The sequence below is a fragment of the Drosophila elegans genome, unplaced genomic scaffold, assembly GCF_018152505.1.
Source record: "Drosophila elegans isolate 14027-0461.03 unplaced genomic scaffold, ASM1815250v1 contig_397, whole genome shotgun sequence".
NCBI classification, from domain to species: Eukaryota; Metazoa; Arthropoda; class Insecta; order Diptera; family Drosophilidae; genus Drosophila; species Drosophila elegans.
In genome coordinates this window covers 4591649-4613750 of record NW_024545782.1, presented here as the reverse complement: position 1 = coordinate 4613750, position 22102 = coordinate 4591649, and the positions used below count along the sequence as shown (strand labels likewise).

Genomic DNA, 22102 nt, shown 5'->3' with positions numbered 1-22102 from the left:
TCTAGTCGGCCAACCCTGGGGCAGCAAATAGAAGTAGCAGCTGGACCTTCCATTTCAATATATTATTTTTATTTGGCATTTGTTTATGATATGCTAAATGGCATTTGGTCATTTGTTATGCTCAAGACACAAATGGTGAAAGATTTCGTCTGCCCTCGCCTGACATGATTTATTTTTTGTCCATTTTGGTTTCCGTTTTGAAAAATCACATATTGAGCATTAGGCGACAACATCTGTACAAAATTGTTAAACCAATGAAAGGAAATCAAAAATTATAAGGAGTTTTGGTAGGACAACACATTAAACACAAGTGGGGCGATAGGTGGATGTACCTAAGCTACTACAAAGCGAAAGATTTACCTTATTTCAGCAAAAGTTAGCCACAAGTTTCCAAGGCCTTGAGCACCAGCTTATAATCAAAACCACTTTAAACTAATAATACAGTCCTCTATGAGTTTACGTTAATTTATATTCCCCATAAATCGCATTCTCTCCGCCTTATTTCTCTGCCCGGTGAACCATTAAAAACGCAAGTTCGTTGGCCCACTTTGGCTGCCGCACAGCAAACAACAATGTCCGCCAACAGAATATCTAAAATAAATGTGTTTTTAATTAAATGCCTTTTGTTTCTAGTCAGAACACAGTAGACAGCAGAATACTGGACAAAAGGTAAGTGGAATACAAGCAGAAATGGAGATGCGGGTATGTCTACAGAGCTGCGAAGACACCTGAATTTCAGTCAGTCTTTTTAATCCCACAAAAACGATGAGATGGCCCTTTTTGGTAAATTCACTTTCGGCAGCCATTTCCAACATCTCATTAGAATGCCGCCTGGACTGCGACCGTTTATTTTTCAATGTAATTAGAGAGAATTGTAGCCATTGTACAAAAAGGTAGGCGACGTCTGCTCGACGTTCCGAAAACAACAGAAATTTATACCTTGGTCACACATTTAGAAGGAATTTCATCTGTTTACTAAAATGTTAGTTACACGCGTTCTGCATACTAAGCACTTGCACCCCTCAAACAGATACTCAGACACATTGTATCGCTTTCAGTGTTTTCGCGAGGTAGCAACAGGTGCACCTACTTTTACGGCAGTTCCAAACAACAAGGCTTTTACGTAGCTCGGTTTGTTTGTGGCATCGTATTTTACTGATGTTTATTGATTGTGTTTTCCGCCTGTTTACTGGCGTCAATTTGCTAATTTTGCTTTTCGCTTTCGACCCCAATTTTGCGGTCAATTTTGTATCTTGTGGGTATGTTCTAACACGTTTTGGGTCAAGGTGAGAACGTTCGTTGTCTATGCATTGGAAATTGAATTTTCCCAATCGACTGACAGTTTGCTAGTTGAATTTAAATTTGATGGATTGATTGACTGACTGATGCGAATAGAATGACATGGCGTTACATCAAAGCAAATTTCATAGAACCCGAGGAATTTACAAACACATATTAAAGATTGATTCCGCTAGCCAACTCACTCACGCTGTAAAGTTTTCAAGTCTTCCAAATTTAACTTGAACTCGAAATGGAATATTTAAGTTTTCACTCGTAAAATGTAGTTTTTTCCCTTTTTGAACGAAAACTTTCTGCAGCCCATGAAAAAGTTTTCGTCAGCTGCCAACAAAACTAATTAGTAAATGAACTTCAGTCATAGGCGAGTTCAATTAACTAAAACAGAAGCCCACACACAACAGCTAGCCACATCTTTTTCTAGAGCAAAAGTAAACTTCATTATATTTTGTAAAATTTAAATAATTTTATCAACCGGTTTTATGATTATTTCATTGAAAAGGGTGTTAGCATTTAAAGCCAGTTTAATGCGATTAAAATTCAAAAAGATAAACAAGCATATTTTTATTCTTTGGTTTTGGTAAGATTGTTTTGAAGAAATAGCATTGAAGCAGACCTTAGGGGCAACGTTATTTCATTTCAAGCCCAATGGCGATAAGAAGTTCGAGTGCCATTGTTTTCCCCATACCGAACTACAACGCGGATAAAACATGAGCTTTGCAAAATGCCGGATATGATTTTTTTTGTGTTTTATCAAAGCTTGGAATTTTACTATAAGCCACCGCCATTTTTTGAATATAACAAGTTACAAATTAAACGCTGTACTTGTCAGACAAACATTGGTGCCCTTCTTCACCATTTGTAATTAATTGAAAATAATATATCAAAATGGTTTTCGTATGTAAGTGAATTTACAAATGCTTAGACATTTTTTTAAATAAATATTAAATAATTATTAAAATAAACAAAAAAGTGGCGTTTCAGAAATGTTGATATGAATTGGCATGTGTATTGTTTTGTTTGTTTTACCTTAAATTGCACAAGTCTTAGTTTAGTCTTTAACGAAACAGAGAACCGGAAGTTCAGGCATTCTTTTTTTGCAAACACTTTCCATTTTCGCATTTGAAAGTGATGCCAAGACAAAGAGTCGAGACACGGCAAGGACCACATAATCGTAGTCTGGCCCGAACCCAAGCCCCAGCCTTCCGTCTCCGCTGCCTTTCCTTGCAATAGAGACGTGAGATGTCTGCGAATGTTGTTGGCCGACGTGATTTGAACGCGCAAAAGATATCCGCACCGGGTTTCTTTTCCCCTATCAGCAGCACCAGCTCTCCCTCGTTGTCGACATGGTTTGAAGCGCTGGCACATTCTGTTTATTCTTGGTTCTTTTGTCTGACTCTGTGTCTGTTGTTTCCTAAAAATGTTTTTTTACAAAATGTTTTTTGGCTGCTGCTTGCTGAGATAGACACGCGCATTCGTTGCTTACTCTTACTCTCAGCTTGTTTATAAATTGAACATTTTATGGCTGCTCGGCTGGGCTAGCCCAAAACACAAACCGAAAGTCCATTGCCTTTTTCAAAGTCAACCATATGTGTGCACTGGAGGTCCTTGAATATAGCTGTCGGCACGACTTCTCCTTCTTTTCCTGCCGATCTTATTCTTTGTGGTGTGTTAATAACTGAAATGCATTCTTAAGTTGTTCTCCAAATTACGTCGCAGATACTTCTGCATCTTTGTTTATGCCTTTCATGCACATCTCGGCTAGATTTCCTTCGATTTCCTTCGTAGACAGAAATTTCTTTTTTGACAGCTCGTTACGAGTGCATTTCATTCTGTACCCGGCCAATGCAGTTCGGTTTTCTTTTGCCTCGCCTCTTTATTTATATACACTTCGCTGACATATGTTTCGGATCCGAAAACTTATCTAGTGTGTCAGAGATTATTACGGCCTGTGAAAGACGGACAGGGGACGCAGCCGGAGTCCCGAGTTTTCCTGTGGGAAATCACGTTGGACAACGTTTTCGGCCTCCAGTTGGTCTGGCCATGTTTCATCTCTGTCCCTTAATACTCTTATCGCAACGATAACAATAATATCGATTGGGGTGTTCAAGCTGTTTAGCATATGGACACACTTTCATGACGATCAGTCAATCCAAAAATAAACAAATGCCTGAAGGCCATCCAAATATTTCGCTTGGAAAAGCGCAACACCATACACATATCTAGCTAAATGTTTCAGAAATTACTCATGACATATTTTGCTTAAGTGAAATTCCAATGCCTTGGCCCAGACATTGTCCAAATTATTAATATAATTCATGGGCACAAACAGCAGAAAGTCAAACAACTTTTTTCTTTCTTTATTAATTTTGTTTGATTTTCAAGAACACTACAAGTGGAAACATCAAAAAATTCAATTTGACTTAATGAGCATAAATATTGTTATTTTTTTTCTAGTATGTTTTTTTACACGAGATTTTGGCGAGCTTTCGTTGTGAATTTGCTTTTTCGTTTGTTTATTTATTTATTTGACAAAAGCGATCAAAACTCGTGCGCAGCGATATCTCCTTGTGTAGAAAATAAATAAATGAATATGATCTTCTGCCGGTCTAAAATGTTTCAAAAACATTTACTTTAGATGTTGTTTGACTTGAAATATGTCTTTAATTTGCTTAATTTGTACGCCCACAAATGAATCAACATTCCAAGATGGGCTGATCATCGTTTTATGTAGCTACAGTACGTTTGATACGCTTGAACTTTTGATATAAATAAAAAATTTGAATGGGATTACTGAAGTCGATTAGCTGAACCAAACTGGCTAGATATATGATCTAGCCACTAAAACCACATGTGGGAATCAAGAGACAACAATGCAAGTTGTATTGTATTGACAAAAGTAGCACAAATTAATTTTCGCGTAAATTGTTGTCTCATGTACACGCTTAAGACGTTCAAACTTTTCACCAGTTCTGTGCAGTTGTTGCTACATTTTTAGGGTTAAATCGGATACACCCCTGAAACACGTAAGTTCATCTGGCCCCACACCAAATACTCGGACAGGTCATAACATTTTTCGATGCTCGCATTTTGTGAGGCTAATTTATGTGTTTTACATTACTGAATTTTTTGTGTGTATGGCCCCAGTCATGCGGTTAGGGGAATGGATAGGCAGATACTGAGCGTCCACTGGATTAATACCTCGTCAGAGCTTCTGGGACATAAATAAAAATTCCAACAACAATATCTAGAAACCCACATTTAGCATCCCAGAAAATACAACATTTCTCTAAATTGGATTTTATTCGCCCAGGTTGGCTCTATTTTTAAAGAAGAAAAACAACAAAGAGTGAGCATCTAAATTGAGATGTCTGCCTGGCCTGACAGAGTTTGGGGACCCGAACTATTTTCTGTCTGTGTACCTAGCCAGATTACCAGGTTTAGCAGGTAAAAAACACTTTGCAATTCCCTCTTTTGCTATTATTCATATTATAAAATGGGAATTGGACGAAAAATAGTTGGAAAAATGTAAATATTATCTTATTATAAAAAAAAAACAAACATTTTGAAAAAACAATTATTTTTTTTTGTTGTTTAACCAAAAAAGAAAGATATTAATATTTAAGATTAATGTCAGACTTTTTCTTAAAAGTGGTTCTTTTTTCTACTATTGATCTGATGGTTCTTTGTCTCTATCACAATAGTTTTTCTTTCTATTTTTTTAGCCTGCTTCGAATTTGGTTTTAGTACCTGGAGCATTTATTCTTCCATTCTTCGGCTTAATGGCAAACCATTTACAGTGATACTTAAATATCAAGGACTTTTAGAATGAAAGCGTGGTGTTTAGCGAGACGCTGGAAACCCTACAGAAAACCCTTGACACACAAATCCACGAAACAGAGTGGGGTGCACTAAAAGCCTCCTTCAAATGCTCCAGTTTTTTCTTCAGCCGTCCCCCATACCAGTTAGTTTCCTTTCCCTGCAACATTTTTTAGTATTTCGCGTTTGTATCGATGCAACATTAGTCCGGGTGAATCAACAATTGGAGTGATTCATACGCGAACTACTAATGAGAGAGTCAATACGTGTTTGCACTGCCAAGAGTTCAAGTCGAACATGTGACTTTAATGGAACTGTCGCAACTGTATGAAAAAAGCAACTCTACAAGACAATAGGCAATTGCCAAGGCGCGGCATAACACAACATTTATACAATTGAGCAGCGGGTGAGAGAACTGCATAATCAAGCGACGGGGTCAACGGAATCGAAAAGAATGTCCAAGACTTTGCGAGGGGGAAACCAGTTTGATGTAAAAGCTAATTATGCGCCACTCGAAAAGTTGTATCAAGCATCTGTACGATACATTTTTGCAATTTTTTCATGCAAATGGCGACAGGAAGCGTAGAATTGAGATAGCTGCAAATGAGCAAATCAAACTCGAAAACTCAGAAACATGTACAGTTAGGCAAAGAACTTGTTGCATTCCCAAACGTGTCAGAATGGGCGGGGCCTGAGGGACTATTTGTCATCTCTATCGCTTGGGATTCCCAGTTTGAGTACCCGTCATTGTCTTCGTGCTGTTGTGTGGCCCATTTGCATCTGCAGACTTCTGGCACTTCTCTGGCGCATTGCAGTTTAGATGAAATTGCCAAGATAGGCCTAGACAGGCTCAAGATACATGGCCTGCCCCTTCGCATACGCAACTTACTCTAGTGACTCATGTTTTGTTTGTTTGCCCTCGTGTTTATTACACACGCAGTCACTGGAACGGACCGAGGTCCAATGCCCAGGACCAGGCTACGGGAGCTCAAAGAGCCAGGCAGCAGCAATCACAAAGTGCCTCGCCTTGTCTGCATAAATCAGAAAGTAGATAAAGAAAATTGCAACTACATTTTACGAACAGCGACTGCAACCCAAAGCGGACAAACTCCTAACCCGGAGACGATAAGTGAACTGCATATAGAGATATTAGCGGTTCTTAAAGTGCCATAAACTGGGGTACACAGTGTCCGCAGGGAGGTTGCTGTATGTGCACATACAGCAGCGTAAGTGGATTACGACACGAGCGGAAGTTGACACAGTGCCAGTGTTCAAATAAGTAGTATGTCGAACAGTGTACCTCCATTCATGTAATAATAACTAAGATACCGAAAATTATTTTTTTATGGTTAATATTTTTTTTTAGTTACATTGTAAATGTACATTGTTTTATTTTTTAGTGAACCATCGATCGAAAAAATACATTTTAACTTTTATACAAGAGCAAAACTAAGAAAACTCAAATATTTCATTGTATTTTCATTGCACCATAGTATTCAAATAAAATTAAATATATTCAATCCGTTCTTGTGCTTCCTTAAACTCTCAAAAAAAAAAAAAAAAAAAACAAGTAAATAAAATTAAGCAACGACCACAAAAAATAGCAAAAATGGTGGTAGAAAGCGTTACAATGACACTCAGTTTAGTGTGTGTCTGCTGGTCAAACAAAACAACAAGTAAAATTGTAATAAATTAATTTAATGGCAACGAAAACAAGCGGCCGCAGTAACGACAACACCAACATAGAACAACTGTCAACAACAAGAGCAGCAGAGGCTGCTTTAATTGTTTACAATAGCACAGGGACAAAGTTTCAGGCGTCTGTTTCAATTTCCACTGGCTGGAAAAAGTAAAGTGAATTGGCACTGGGAAACTCACTCATTGATCTTCGTTCGTTTGACTTGACAAAGACGTTGTGACACGCCCCATACAGCGGTCAAGCAAACTAAATGAAGACCTCAGATGGGCCAAGATTGCCTTGGCAAGGGTTGCGGTTAAGGCGGCCTCTGCAACCATTTTTATTGGTTCCGTTTATATTTATTTTATAGTTTCAGCGCCTTTCATATGCGCATTTGAAACTCGAACCCTCGCAAATAGCTTCTAGCGCCATATGCAAGCAAAATATATTTTGTTCAACCCGGTGCCTACACCTTCCTCCTGGCCTTCTGCTTTTCGTGGCACGCGAAAGGAAGTTGAGCCGAGTGTAATAAAATGGTTTTGCTATCCGTTTTTTGTATAATTAGCATTTCCCTTCTACCACCAGCAGCTGTTCACATGCGGGGGTCGATTGGAACCCTTAGCCCCATATGGTGGTTGTTGCCATTTGCAGTTTACTACCCGAAACCGATTGCACTTTGAGGTCTGTTTTAATAGACAAAGCAGCACTTGGGTGAAGTTAATTCGACTTTTTCAAGCCAGTCGGTGCAAAAATATTAATATTTCGATAAATACTTTCACAGTTTTCAATTCTTTAAAGATTGAAATATAAATGCGTGCTTATCTCTAAATTCGACAAAATAAAAATGCATTTAATAGTAATTTTCCTGATTTTATTTGTTGTTATTTTCTAAGGCGTCTACAATTGTATTCACCGAAACCTTAAAAATCTTCTCTTCAAACAAGTTATACACATTTTCAGAGAGTGTACCCTCTAAAGCTAAAGGGTCTCATGCACATCCACTGTATTCATAATATAACATCGATAGTGCTTCCCTCCATTTATTACAACATTATATTCGTACATTTTATGCTCAGCAGTTGCATTTCATTTTCAGTAGTGCACCACCCACCGCCGCCCCTGTTTCGAGTACCACCCCGACTGGCGGCAGAAGCAATTAGCTCGGTTTTGTCGGCTATTTTCAGGGGCTGCCATGGAGTCCGGTCTTTGAGCACGTCTTGCCTTGCCCCTCAAAACTGGGAGAATTTGGTTACAAGGCGCAGTTTTTATTGCCTGGCAAACTGGAGGCGCATTGTGGGCATGATGCATTCACAAAGTATCTAAATATCTGGGCGCATTGTTGAAGGTATACAGTCGGAAAAAGAGGGAGAGAGTGCTGGCACTTGGGGACTGAAGGTTAACAGGACGGGCTAGATTACATGTCCGTGTCCGGGGCTATTAAATTAATTATGGCCGCTTTAATGGCATTAGTTGGCTTCTTCTACTTTACAGATTTATGAAACGAAGAGAATATGGAGACCCTAGCTTAGTTTTGTCTTTTATTGCTTTTAGCACGAAGTGATCTCGGAGTGTGCAATTTTAATGGTTTTAGGCCTACTGTTAAAATGGGCCCAAACATAATATTTTTTCTATTATCGCAATTATTCGTCTATGGAGGCATAAATCAACAAAGGTGTGTCATAAAGAAACGGAGATGACGATGTTATTGAGTTTATTTACTAGTTCCGGGTAGTCTAATATTTTGCATGCTTATTAATTATCTGCTTTGGATGACTTTTTTTTTGTAAAGCGTGCTAAGGCGAAAAAAATACTTAGTTTACACCCGAGTGTTCGTGTTTGTTGCGCAGTTTAGTTTTAATCGACCTACACTAAAAGTGCAACGATTGGGATCGCCTTGACGAATTCATTGATTACGAAATGCGCAGTGTCTGTGAAGGGAAATCCGAAACATTTTAACGCCTTTTGCGGCCCATCCGCGTCTTGATGTAAATTGGTTTTTGTTTTGGTGCCAGTTTTATCGAGTCAGTATTACATGGCCGAGTTCAAAGTGACCCGGAAAACTTTGTTGGGTTTCAATTTCAAACAACTTCTTTAACTCGACCAATTTTGTAACAGAAATCAAGAAAATCATTCAAATTACACACACCGCCTTGCACGAGTCTCAGATTATCAGATACAATGTGTGTCGTGACTTTTTTTGGGTCCGCTCTCAGACGTTAGTTTTGAGTAATTGCAAGCAGAACATATTAAATTTCCTTTGAATGCAAATGCATTTAACAAAAAGTTGCTGGCTCGTGCAAAGATTATTTAAATTTTCGGAACACTTGCCCAAGGGCTTCTTTCCATATAAATTTGAAGCGTCTCGACATACAAAGTCTGTCTAAATTACATGTTATTGAGAAAGGTTTCGTGTTTGTAAAGGCGTTGAAAACGAAGTAGTTTTTAATTACATTGTTTAGATTGCCCGTATAGAAAGCGATGGGTTATAGTTTTCTTTTACAATTATGAATCATGTTTAAAATTTAAGCAAATGTGTTTAGAAAGAGCGGGTTTAACATAAAATTGAAAAAAATATGTAAAGTTTTCACTTAGTTGTGAACAGAAAAATTCCTTTATTTAAAAAAAAAAAAATGGCAATTTAAAATTATAAGTAGTAATTTAAAAGTTAATATAACCAATCTTTTGTTTTAAAATGTCCCTTATATACCAATGAGTTTAATATATTTATTTCATACTTTATAGCGTATAATTTATGTAATAATAGTTCCGTTTCTTGATAACGTAAACTTTTTTCACGTTGTTATAAAACTTTATAATAATAACGCTACTCTTTTAGCACCTGCCGTTGATTATATCCGCTGGGGTTTTAGTCTCTCTGTTCACGTCCTTCAAACCGAACCGATTATAGTCCAACCACACGTGCCCAACCGTTTTCGAGCCGACCCGGGTAATGGACATTTAGAAAAATGTCCATGGGTGGGGTCCTATGACTGCGGCTGACTGCCGTGCATTTGCATTAAATGTTAATGGCAAAATGCAATTATTTTCGCACATGCAAGGCGCTCAGCGACCCGGGCAAAGGCATTAAACACGAGACGCACGGGACACACGGGGAGCACGCGTTGCGCATGTTTGTTGACAATTAATGTCCGGTTTGTCTTGCTATAGTGGCAGTTGCAGTTGCAACTGAAGCAGGGCGGTGTCTGATCTAAAAATGGACAGTGCGCAACGAACCCATTTTCGCATTAATTTCCGCATAACTCGGACAGGCACACGAAACCAAATGCGATCACTGGGGAAAAGATAAAGTCCGCCGAAACTATAAAACCCAGCTCCACTCGACCGATTGGACGGCGGCAAATTCTTGCACGGCAGTCGGATGACCCCTTGTGCCATAACTTAAATGAACGCATCCGCTGTGGCATGAACTGCTCTTCCCCTTGGTTGACAGCACAAAAAATATTCCAATCATGCATTTGCCCTCCGATGCACTGAACTCTTCTCTTTGGGCTGCTGTGGCTGCCTTTTCATCATCATCGCCGTCGTCGCCGCTACCCAACTTGATTATTACTATGGGTGTATTCGCGGTTTGTCCGGGTGGCACTTTGATGTTGTTTTAGTGGCTTCTTTCCACTTCTCCTCCCATCATTGGCAGAGGTTATTATCCCCTGATTAACCGCAATTGCCTCTGCCTCTGCTTCTTTTCTTTATTTTTTCATTTGTCTCACTAAACTTGTTGCAATATCTTGTGTCGTTTGCTTAGAGACTGACTGACTCCACAAAGTCGCTGCTCATTCGACTGTCATTTGGTTTCAGTCACTAATATAATACTCCACTAGTTAATGATTTTATCAAGAGGAATGGAATGTTATTTCAGCACTCCAAGCTGTTTTAAACCTGATCATTGCTTTTAACAAAACAAACAATTAACTGTACTGTAATTAGTCAACTGCATTTTCTGAATAAAGTTGGTTTTATTGTAAAGCGTTTCATTGCTAGAATTTTTCATGTATGTATTTACCTTTATGGATACATTTTTTACATTTTTCTTGATAATTCTAGATAAGAATTATTTTGAACATTCTTGAGTTAACCATCAAAACTAAGATTACATTTCATTACGAGTACCCTTTAAGACCACAAAAGCTGCGCAACTTTTCGTTCAATACAACTTTTTGAGCGACAGAGAAATGTGGCAATAAAAGAGCAAACGCAACGTATAATGCCAGTGTCAACTCAAGTGGCAAGTATTGATTTCTGTTCACTTTTTATTCGGCAAAACTCAAAATACTCTCTCCGTACATTGCACAAACAGTCCCGCTTTTTGGGTCCAAGTGTTCTGTGGAACTGCAGGAATAATGTGGAGTGAATACTGTACAGTGGCCCAAAACAGCGAGGAACTACGCGATGCGTTGGCAGCGCGCGCCATTTGCATTCTTGGCACCATCAACACGAGAAGAAGGAAAATGTTGGCAACACTCGAGTCTTTTTTATACACCCTTTCCCCGACCTCCGCCCTGTAGTTTTGTGTGTTTCTGGCATGTTTCTTTGGCAGGCGCGCTTAAAATATGCTGAAAAAGTCGAGCAGCAGGTGGACGGGGTGTGGATTGGAGTGGTTTGTAGTGGAGTCTAGCTAAGTGAGTTACTACACACCCATTTTTCAATTGCTTCGGTACGACAATAGTGGCTGTTGTGTTTATTGTTCGTTCGCTTGATAAAATACACCGCACCACCCATATCGAATAGTGGGAACAGAAAGGGGACTTAGAACGGGAGCCGAGTCGTCAAACCACCGCAATAGCGTGCCAACGTCAGTCCATTCCTTTACTTTCCTTTACCCTGTTTTCCCCAATTCGATTTGACGCAGTAAACTCGGTCTAAATTTATTTCAGACAATTTTGAGCTGGCGATATTCCGGGCCAAAAACAGTTTAGTGGTTACCACAGTGGTCTGAAGGTTAGAATTGGTCGGCAATGCTCTGTCTGAATGCTCATCGAGCTGTGTGTGTGCCCGACCTTTTCTATACAATGATTTGTTTCGGATTTTTCATCCTTTTCTTTTATACCTTTGGCAAATACAACTTAGGAATGTGTTGCTGGGCATACAATTTATCTACTGGTCGGTTTATTTATAGTAAAAAGTTGATTGTTTTTGCAAAGCTAAACGATTATTAGTTGGGAATACGAAGAGAAGGTACTTAAATGAAGTGAACGAAATCTAATATTTGTCAAAGAAAAGGTTAAATTGGGAAAGCTCTAACAAGGATAAGTAACATTGATTATCTATGAAATTTAAAGCCATTCTGTTTTCAACCAGCACTTCATTGAAATCTTCTTCAGTTAAACCCTCCAACACAATTTTAAATTTCGCTATAACCTATTGTACACCCTTATATGACCATAATGATGAATACAGAATACTTAACCATTTTATTTCAACATGCCACTATATCAATTACCAAATTGAGCAAAACAATCATGAGAATATCTAGATTCGCCCAAATCACGCGGTATCACCCTACAGCACACAGAAATACAGTTCAGTTAATTATTTTCTCAAAACCATTAAAAATGTGGTCATAAAAATGTATTCCCCGACCAAATTGGCAACGGATAAATCAACTTAAAAATCGTCTAGCGTGTCCGCAAATGATTACTTACTCATATGGGAATTTAAACAAATAAAAGTCAGAATAGAACCCGTTCGGGAAGTGAAACCGGCTGACGTCAGGGCACCGAAAAAAACAAACAATTTATATATATTGATCATTTCGGCAAAGTCTGACAATAACTGATAATGGTAAACAGATCCCCAACTCAGCTCCTGACATCACAGATTGCAGCTACTTTTTATTAGCTATACATATATATTATTCAACGTTGACTTTATTTACTGTCTAGTTGCGTGGAGGACACCTGAATATATCTATTTATAATTTCCATTATGAATATCTGAAGTGCAAATGACGCGCATTGTTTTGTACTTGTAAACTGCTTGGACAAGATATAGAGCGGGAAACGAACAATCATAATGCATATTTACATGGAATATTCCGATGATTCAAATGGCTGATTTCCTTCCAACTTATTGCGCTTTGTTTCCACTTCGCAGCTTCTAGCAGAACCTTATTGTTTTTTTTGCAGCCTGATTTCTTTATTTTTCTTCTTTTTGTTGCACTATCAACACAAACACACACAAAGAGAATTGATAAGACGAAACCTTATCAGTTAAATTTTACTATCGTCTCCCAACTCTTTTACGTCAGCCAACTTAATTTTTGCACATGGCCAACGGAAATAAACGAATTCACAGATATAACTGAAGTGTGTTATAAATATTATTATTTTCCCCTAGGATTTTGTATCACCAAAAACAATCCAAGCAGTGCGCTAAAATTTATATTTCTTTCCACTTTTTGTATTTTTTTTCCTCAAATATTTGGCACTCGAAAGCGGGAAGAATGCGAACGAATACGCGAAAAGAAATTCCGATTCAGTTTCATTTTCAGCTTTAAAAGGCCGCGCACTCCGACGATTCCGTATCCGTATCCGTCACCTGAACATAGTGTGTGGGATTTGCGACTCAGACTGAACGCGGGTGCCGCCCGACGTTGAGAGGCACCCGAACGGCGCACAGCTGACTGCCAGACCGCTCACAACAAGTGGCTAAGAGAGCGAAAGAGCACGCCAGCCGCTCTCTTGGGTATCAAAGTATCTTTCAGATACAGTGGTATGTTTTCGATACCACACTGCGAGAACCCCAAACAGCGAAAGAGCTGGCGTTCTCTTAGACTTCAGCTGGCTGTTGATGTTAAGAAAGGGTCGTTTACGAACCGAAGTTTAGATACCCTTGCAGCTATTGTAATGTTATTTGTAACTTCTAAATTTGGTTTTATATGCGTATAAGCTCAATTATTCGATCGTTTCTATGGCAGTTATATTACATAGTTTTCCGATTATTATTCTGAAATATTACATCATTACTATAGCAAGAAGAATTAAAAACCAAATTTTAAAACAGAGAAATTCTATTTATTTTTTTTATATCCCTATTGTTTCCAAGGAAACTTTATAATAAGTTGGACGATTTAAATTAAAGTTCAGTCTTAATTCTGACATTTTAAACTGTTACTATATCTGAAAACAACAAAACAAAAATTAAAAAACATCAAAGTTAAAATTTTGGGTTTGTGTTTTTATTGCTCCTGTAGCCAGATCGACTCTCCTAGTGACCAGTATCACGAGAATATAAATACTTTTATAGGGTCGGAAATGTCTCATTCACTGAGTTGCAAGCTCTGACTGAAATCACTAACCATACAACATATAGACTGGTCATTTCATACGACGCATTTGGACACAAAAATTCGGACCGCGGAAGGTCCACCGCTCTCACAGCAGCAGGTCCATGCACTTCGTGTGCGTTCGGGTTTTTTACTCTCTCATTCTTATTCTCATTTTTATGCTCGCGCACTCATTGCACGAGTTCAGTCGTTCAGTCGCAGAGAGGCGCTTTTTGAAGAAGGCTGCCCTGCGCTTGAATTCGTCTTTGTATGTATGCGTGATCATGCATTCTCATACACGGGAGCTTGTGTGCGTTTATTTCATTTCGGCGCATCAAGAATATTTTGTCTTTTGCCACTTTTCAAACTTGGTACCCTAAGAATATGGGCGTATTTACTATTGGGTTATGATATAAATATTAATATTATATGTTACAATATATTTTTTTAATATTTCAGCATACATTTTATTTTTGTTTACAAATTCAAATCAGTGGTAGCAGTAAAATGAATTTATAGAAATCAGTCCACTGAGATGGGAACAGGGCATATCGTAGTCGTGTCACTTGAAACACCGACTGCTCTTCAGTGGTTGAGAAAACTTCAAACTAAATCAATTCTTGTCGATGTTTTGCGAGCGGTTGGTGCCTGCATACCCTACCGACGATTGCTTTTAAGAGGAGCGGGCTTTTAGGACACTTGTTTTAAATGTTATGTTTAGTGATCTTTGGTTGATTTATTTTTTAATGATTCGCAGTGTTATTTTAATTGTCTTTAAACAAGTAATAAATAATAAAATACTTTTTATATTTTTGAAAATGTAAATGGAACAAATATAAAAATCCACATATTTTTAATGATAATAATTTATTTTAATGATTATAATTTTAGATTTTAATTGTACCAATATCTTGAATTTTAACGAATTGTTTAAAGACAATTAAAATAACACTGCAAATCATTAAAAAATAAATCAACCAAAGATCACTAAACATAACATTTAAAACAAGTGTCCTAAAAGCCCGCTCCTCTTAAAAGCAATCGTCGGTAGGGTATGCAGGCACCAACCGCTCGCAAAACATCGACAAGAATTGATTTAGTTTGAAGTTTTCTCAACCACTGAAGAGCAGTCGGTGTTTCAAGTGACACGACTACGATATGCCCTGTTCCCATCTCAGTGGACTGATTTCTATAAATTCATTTTACTGCTACCACTGATTTGAATTTGTAAACAAAAATAAAATGTATGCTGAAATATTAAAAAAATATATTGTAACATATAATATTAATATTTATATCATAACCCAATAGTAAATACGCCCATATTCTTAGGGTACCAAGTTTGAAAAGTGGCAAAAGACAAAATATTCTTGATGCGCCGAAATGAAATAAACGCACACAAGCTCCCGTGTATGAGAATGCATGATCACGCATACATACAAAGACGAATTCAAGCGCAGGGCAGCCTTCTTCAAAAAGCGCCTCTCTGCGACTGAACGACTGAACTCGTGCAATGAGTGCGCGAGCATAAAAATGAGAATAAGAATGAGAGAGTAAAAAACCCGAACGCACACGAAGTGCATGGACCTGCTGCTGTGAGAGCGGTGGACCTTCCGCGGTCCGAATTTTTGTGTCCAAATGCGTCGTATGAAATGACCAGTCTATATGTTGTATGGTTAGTGCTGAAATTAACCTCTGTAAGGATATAAAAACAACCTTTTAGCGTCTTAACCACCTGAGGATTAATTAAAGGTTGTTTTAAGATTAATACCAACACTCCTAAAGTGACGACTATACGATTATACGAAAGAACATATTTTAAAGATAGACTTAAAGATAGAAAACATAATCTTTCTAAAATTAAATCCTACAAATCTTCGTACCTCTTTTAGAATACAATTATATAGTACATCAGTTAAAAAACAAAATTAAACATTGTCGTTCAACCAGAACTTTAAATGCTAATTAAAAATATAATATATTAAATCTTTATACGATTACAACAAAAGGAACGTATAAAATACAACTTTAATGAAGAATCAATTTTAAACTACACTTTTAATTGTCTCATACACATACTATTACTGTCATAAATGGGCCGCAAAAGTTGAAATGGGATAATGGCATGGGAGGAAGTCATTATCATTTAACCTGCTCCTGATTTTGCATAAACACATGTAATTGAAACACGTGAGAGCTAAGTGAAGCCATTTGCATGCAGACGTCATAAACTGCACTGGTTGTCCCTTTCATCATTCCGCGTTCCCCGCCAGTGCCATTTCCATTTGTGTTTTGTTGGCTGAGTTCGATTAGTTTTCCTAGCCATTGTTTCGAGCTGGACTGGTGGGGAAATAAAACAAGGAAGGGAAAGGAAAGAGTAGCATAAAGTAACGCCCAGAGCAATGGCCATTGCTGCCACCCGTTCCCCGACCCTTCCCGTTTCGTTCCTTTCTGAGTCGTGGCGTCCTGCTCGTCCATAACCTCAAAGCAGACATCATAAATCAAAAAACAAATTTGCACTTCAAGTGCGCTTTCAATAAGTTTGCCTCTTTGGACATTACATTGTTGTTGTTCTGCTTAGTTGCCTCTTGTTGTTTCCATAAATCATAATTTAAAGCTTGACTAGAACTGGAGGTTGCAGAACATTTCGAAAAATTAATGATACAAAAATTAGGACTGAAAATTTTCTATGAACATTTTCAAATTGCAAAGAGCCAAGTCGAAGAGAAAATCCAATAAGAGAAACTCGCGAGGAGAGAGTCGTTTGTGGATCAGATGACTAAACATTCGCGCAATCTTAAAAAGCAAACGACAATAAACAGCAGCAAATAATGATGAACAAGAAGCAGAAGCAAGCTAAATAAAATGGCGAAAGTTCAACGGAACATTCTGACTGTGATTGTGTGTTATCCCAAACTTGTATATTGAGCAAAAACAACAATTTATCAACGCTCGAACCCAGCTGCTCATTGTAAGAAAGCGTGATTAGCAGCTTATCAGCTGGGCGGAAACTAACGAAACTATGAAATAAAATAGAAATCATTGCCTAGATATTCAGACGCAACAGGGCGTTCCATTGGTCGTCAATGGGTACTCTGGACATAAATCCGATAAGTGCGAGTACGTTACCCGTGAGTCACCATATCAATATAAATGTTAAATATTTGCGTTGTGCAAGTCGGATGGTTAATTGTCGAGATATGTATAAAGTACTTCCGAGGAATTCCGAGGGAATGAAAAGATAATGGCAGGGGAATGTCAGATAACATAAATCGGAATTCATGCCAAGGCGAAAGGTTTAAATATTTTGGGTATTGACACTAATAATTATAAAGTATAGTAAATGGAATTCAAGGGTTTTAATTTGAATATTGAATAAATACGTTTTGTTTTTGTTTTTTTGTAGTCCATGAAATCTCTGAAATAAAACCATAATGACTGTGAACTAAGTAAACCGTAAGATTAACCACAAGTTAACAAGCGATTTATTATTAATTATTTATTATTTATTAAATTGTTACATATTGTCCCAATAATAAGTGGCTTTTACTTAATTCCCACTGCTATAAAAGAGAAACTGACAGTCTTTCAAAAATTAAGGAACATACTTTCGGGCTGACACGTTCAAATGTGACTAGCTAGGGCTGTCAATATGGTCATTTTCCCCATGATTAACAGACTTTTATTTTTAAGTGCTAGAACTCTAAGTTCGGCTTTCTGGTCTTAACTAAGAAACGTATTTCTGTAAAAAATACGTTTTTAAATAGTTAAAAACACAAGTCGATAAAATCTGAACGTTTTTTGTCCCTTATGGATTTTATTTGCAGATTTCTAATGCGAAACAGAACCACACATCAGACTTTATTCAAATAATACTCCCACTGATGAAAAAAAGTGTCAAAAGTGAACTAAGTAAAATCCAGTTTTTAAAAGGCGGAAAATCGACATGACTTATGTAGCTTAATGTTTATTTTATAGATAAGCGCTTAAAATTAAGGGAAGATTAGCTACGGCTAGCCAAAGTTTGCCTCATTTCTTATTAAAATTGTTTAGATATATTGACATATAATCAGCAAGAGTATTAGAACTTGTGCTTTGCTGGTATTTAATTCTCGTTTGTTGCTAATTTTGAAATTATGCACCAGTTTGTGACCAATTATTTTAAAGAAATCCTATTTTTCCTTCTCTAAATAAATCTAAACTATGCTGTTGTGAACACCCTAAACGGTTTAGTACGCCTGTCAGTTTGTCTGGAATTTATAGCCGCTGCAAACAAAGCGAATTCAACGGCACAGCACCAAAAACTTGACCCAACTTAACCCGAAAGTTGAACTCAGCTAATTGCCGAAAAATTTAAACTAAAACCCGACACCAGAAACCAGAAGCAAATAAATGGGGAAGAGATTTTGTAATTTATGCACTGCGGTAAGGACCACAAGCAAACCAGGTACCTGGGGAGGAGATGGAAAGCAAAGGGCCGAGGTGTCAATTGCCCCGCCAGGTAGAAATAATGAAGTGGGATAGGATAGAGCGGGAGAACCCACCCAGAAAATGCAGGCCAAATTATGCGAGATAAACCGCGGCGGAAATTTTGCAGAGCCATCGATATTTAGTGGAAAATATAGCGGAATTGAAGAGTGATTATTGTGCAGAGGATTAGTGGATTTTTGCTGTCGTACGTACTTTTCGGTATATACTTTAACTTTTGCTATTACAGACCTAGGCCGCCGATAAACCTTATAAAGAACATTTCCAAAAATTTCTACAATAATTGGCCTTCCTTAATTCATAAATAAATTCCTAGTCTCATAACCCACAAAATATAAGTATGGCTTATTTCTTAATGAACCACAATCTTTGTTAGACACTCACCTTAGTTTTAGTTTTCTTAACAATCTTACGATATAATAACTTGTACATAACACTATCGTAACAACAACAATAAACTGTATATCAAACAACAAATAACAATTTGTTGGCCTTTAATCACGTTTCTCGACACACACAAAACCAGAAATCAAGAAATATACACAACAATTTAACAATCACAGCGCCCGAAAAAAAAACTTGAAAACGCTCAGCGTGTGTTGGCAACGGACGATCGAGGAACGTAGGTTTCTTACTCCCGCGAAACGTCATTGATGACTAAAGAGACAGTCGCGGAGTTTTACGAGCGGTATGAGTTATGAGACCGAAACTCGAATCTTCTGCATGAGTTAGGAGCACAGGACCGAAACCAAGAGAGGCAGGCAGGCCAATTCAAATTTTCAGGGTCACAGCTATTAAAATGGCAGCATATCAGAAATTCGTAAACCAAAAAATGTGTCACTAGGAACCTAATAACTAATTTACTAAATCAGAATATTCGGAATTACACATTTTAAAGAAAATAAATATTAAGCACAAGACATTTACTTGTATTTTAACATTTTAATTTTTAAATTTGTCTTATTTTATATATTGTTTAAAAACGAGTAAAGTGTTTTACCAAGTCACAGGTTGGATTTGTTAGAGAACTATTCTCGATTTATAAACATAATATAAAAAGGAACATATTTTTCAACAATTTATATTGGTTTCTGGTCTTAATCTCAAATTAAAAACAAATAATAATTACTAAAGTTTCGATTTTCCTACTTTTAATAAGTTTTCCATTTTCAGCTATTTTTTCACCCTATAAATTTAAGAGACTCCCACGATATTTTTTTTCATTTTTTTTTTGCACGCCGAAAGACAAACAAAAAAATGCAAACGGCGATTACACAAATACCAACCAAAAAAGTTCAAAGATGAGCTTATGCAGCAACAATAACAATACATAATGTAAAGTGGCCGCACTTTAACGGTACTTTTTTATTACGTTGTTCATTAAGCATACTTTTGTTTGATTTTTGCTCGACCAGCCAGGAGTGCCAATGAGGAAATGTCAGCGACAATAAAAGAAAACGAACTAGCGCCGAAAGTCTTCAAAAGCTATCAAATAAATTTACAACTACAAACGTGTTCTAAGCAAATTGGTCAAAGCGAAATGTGAACAAACTAATTAGCCTCCAGAACAACGGCACAGCACAATGGAGTTGAAGAAGATAAGCTCTCGAAGACGAAGCTTTAACAGGTGCCGAGGTGACCAGCCTGACATTTAGTTGAAAAAGGTGAAGGTTTCCCGAGTGAATAGGCTGAATAGAAGATGCAAAGGTAGACGAATAAAAGTGAAGAATTTGTTCATATATAAAAGGAATGTAAATTTTTCTATCGATTTCGATACAATTCCAAAATCTAGCATAAAATGCTAGAGTATATTTCCAACATTTTTAAAATATTGGATCAGATTAATGCTTTACAAGATAAAGGCTTAATGGAGTTATTTCTTATATTTCTTATATTTATTACCAATAAACGTAGAATTTGTATTATTTTAAACTTTAAAACCCAACTTTTTTTTCGTGAAGGCAACATCAAAAACTTAAATTAAATTTCTTACATTTTCCTTGGTCTATCAATTAACTTTAAGGTAATCCCAGCTTAAAAACTTAAAAATTGTTGGGCATAAATTTAAAAAAAAAAACAGCTGTGAATTAAAATAAATTAACAAACTACGTAACCAAAAAATTTATTTTTTTATGTAATAACATAATTTACTAAAAAAGAGTAAAAGCACATATGTAAACATTTTCTTAAATATGTGGTTTGCAGTACGCTTTTAGCGCAATCATACATACATGGGAGCTAAGAAGAAAATTAATATATTTTTTTAAAATTAAAGACTAAACAATTTGTTTTGGTTTGAACCGTTACATAGCTCTCCTTCTCAATCGACCGAATCAATATGTTCTAGTCATATTTAAAAAATCATAATTTTAGTGAAGCCGATGCCATTTTTTAATGAAATATCATTTTTAATTCTAATTAATTATTTATATCCATAACTTTATGACTGCTTAAATTAAAATTTTTAATGCCATCGGTAGTTTGAGATTTCGGAGTCTGACTGTATTTCTATCTGTATTTTCACGCATCACTGTTCGCTGGTCACTCACCTGTATTTCGAGTAAAAGTTCCTGCTTCTTGCGGCGCAGCTCAATCAGCAGTTTTTGCTGCTCCGGCGTTAGTTCTGCAAGAGGAAAAACGTAACAAAAATAATTGAACTAATTCCTTGTCAATTTATATTTGGTTAATTGGAACGCAGCAACAACAGTAACAACGACAACAGCATTCCAAGCACACGCATGTAAACACACCCACACACACACACACACACAAACTGCATGCGCAAGAACGAGACGGCAGCTGACTGTGACGTAGCCAGAAGCTTTGCCTAATCAATAAACAATTTTTTGGTTTCTTAGCGCTTCTTCGTCTTTTGCTGGCTAATGCACAATGGGTGGCTAATTGTGCAAATTGACTTATTAGCGTTAATTTCGTCTACGGATTATATTCGATTGAAGGCCAGCAAATGAGAACACACACACACACACATAGGCACATACGCACTGCACACCTATGCACAAACACACATATGTGCTTGTTGCTTCTTTTGACTTTTTGTTTGGGACTCGCCCATTTAAGTATATAATGTATATAGACTTTATACACTTAATGGGGATAATTGCGATTCTTGGCCAATGCGATGCTGATGTTTACCTGGCATCGAGAATTCACTGCGCCCCTTTGAAATGGCTCCGTATGATCTGTTGTCGAAATTGTCCATCGCGCTGATCATCGTGGCGCCACTTAACACACACACACTCGCGGACACGGCACACACTCTAGTTGTACATTATTCGCCAGCAGTTGGCTAATTTCGGGCGCTTTTCATTGAACAATTTATGGTGAGCGAATAATAAACAAATCAACACCAAAAAATTCTATCGCCATTTTCTTTCAGCTCTCCACTAGGGATGTGAGAAATACCGATGCAATACCAACTATCGGCTATCGCTGAAATACCAAAAAAAATACCACGCACTGTGTGCAAGCTGACAGAAGCTAACCGATACAAAGTTACCAGGGTGGCAACTTTTTCAAAG

The 22102-nt window shown here is 37.3% G+C and overlaps 1 protein-coding gene across 2 annotated transcripts in view; it reads right to left on the bottom strand.

The window, feature by feature from the left end:
- Nucleotides 1-21968, bottom strand: part of LOC108135234 (cytohesin-1) — a 34034-nt gene extending 12066 nt beyond the window's left edge. The window contains exons 1-2 of one of the 2 annotated variants that reach the window (XM_017255895.2): nt 21717-21968; nt 21113-21186 (exon numbers count right to left, since the gene is read on the bottom strand). In XM_017255895.2, coding sequence (XP_017111384.1) covers nt 21113-21186; nt 21717-21795 — 153 coding nt within the window. In that variant the 5' untranslated portion in view covers nt 21796-21968. Of the gene's footprint in view, nt 1-12835; nt 13381-21112; nt 21187-21716 lie in introns of those variants that run through there. The other variant, XM_017255894.2, reaches the window with a different exon arrangement.
- Between the last annotated feature and the right edge of the window lie 134 nt (nt 21969-22102).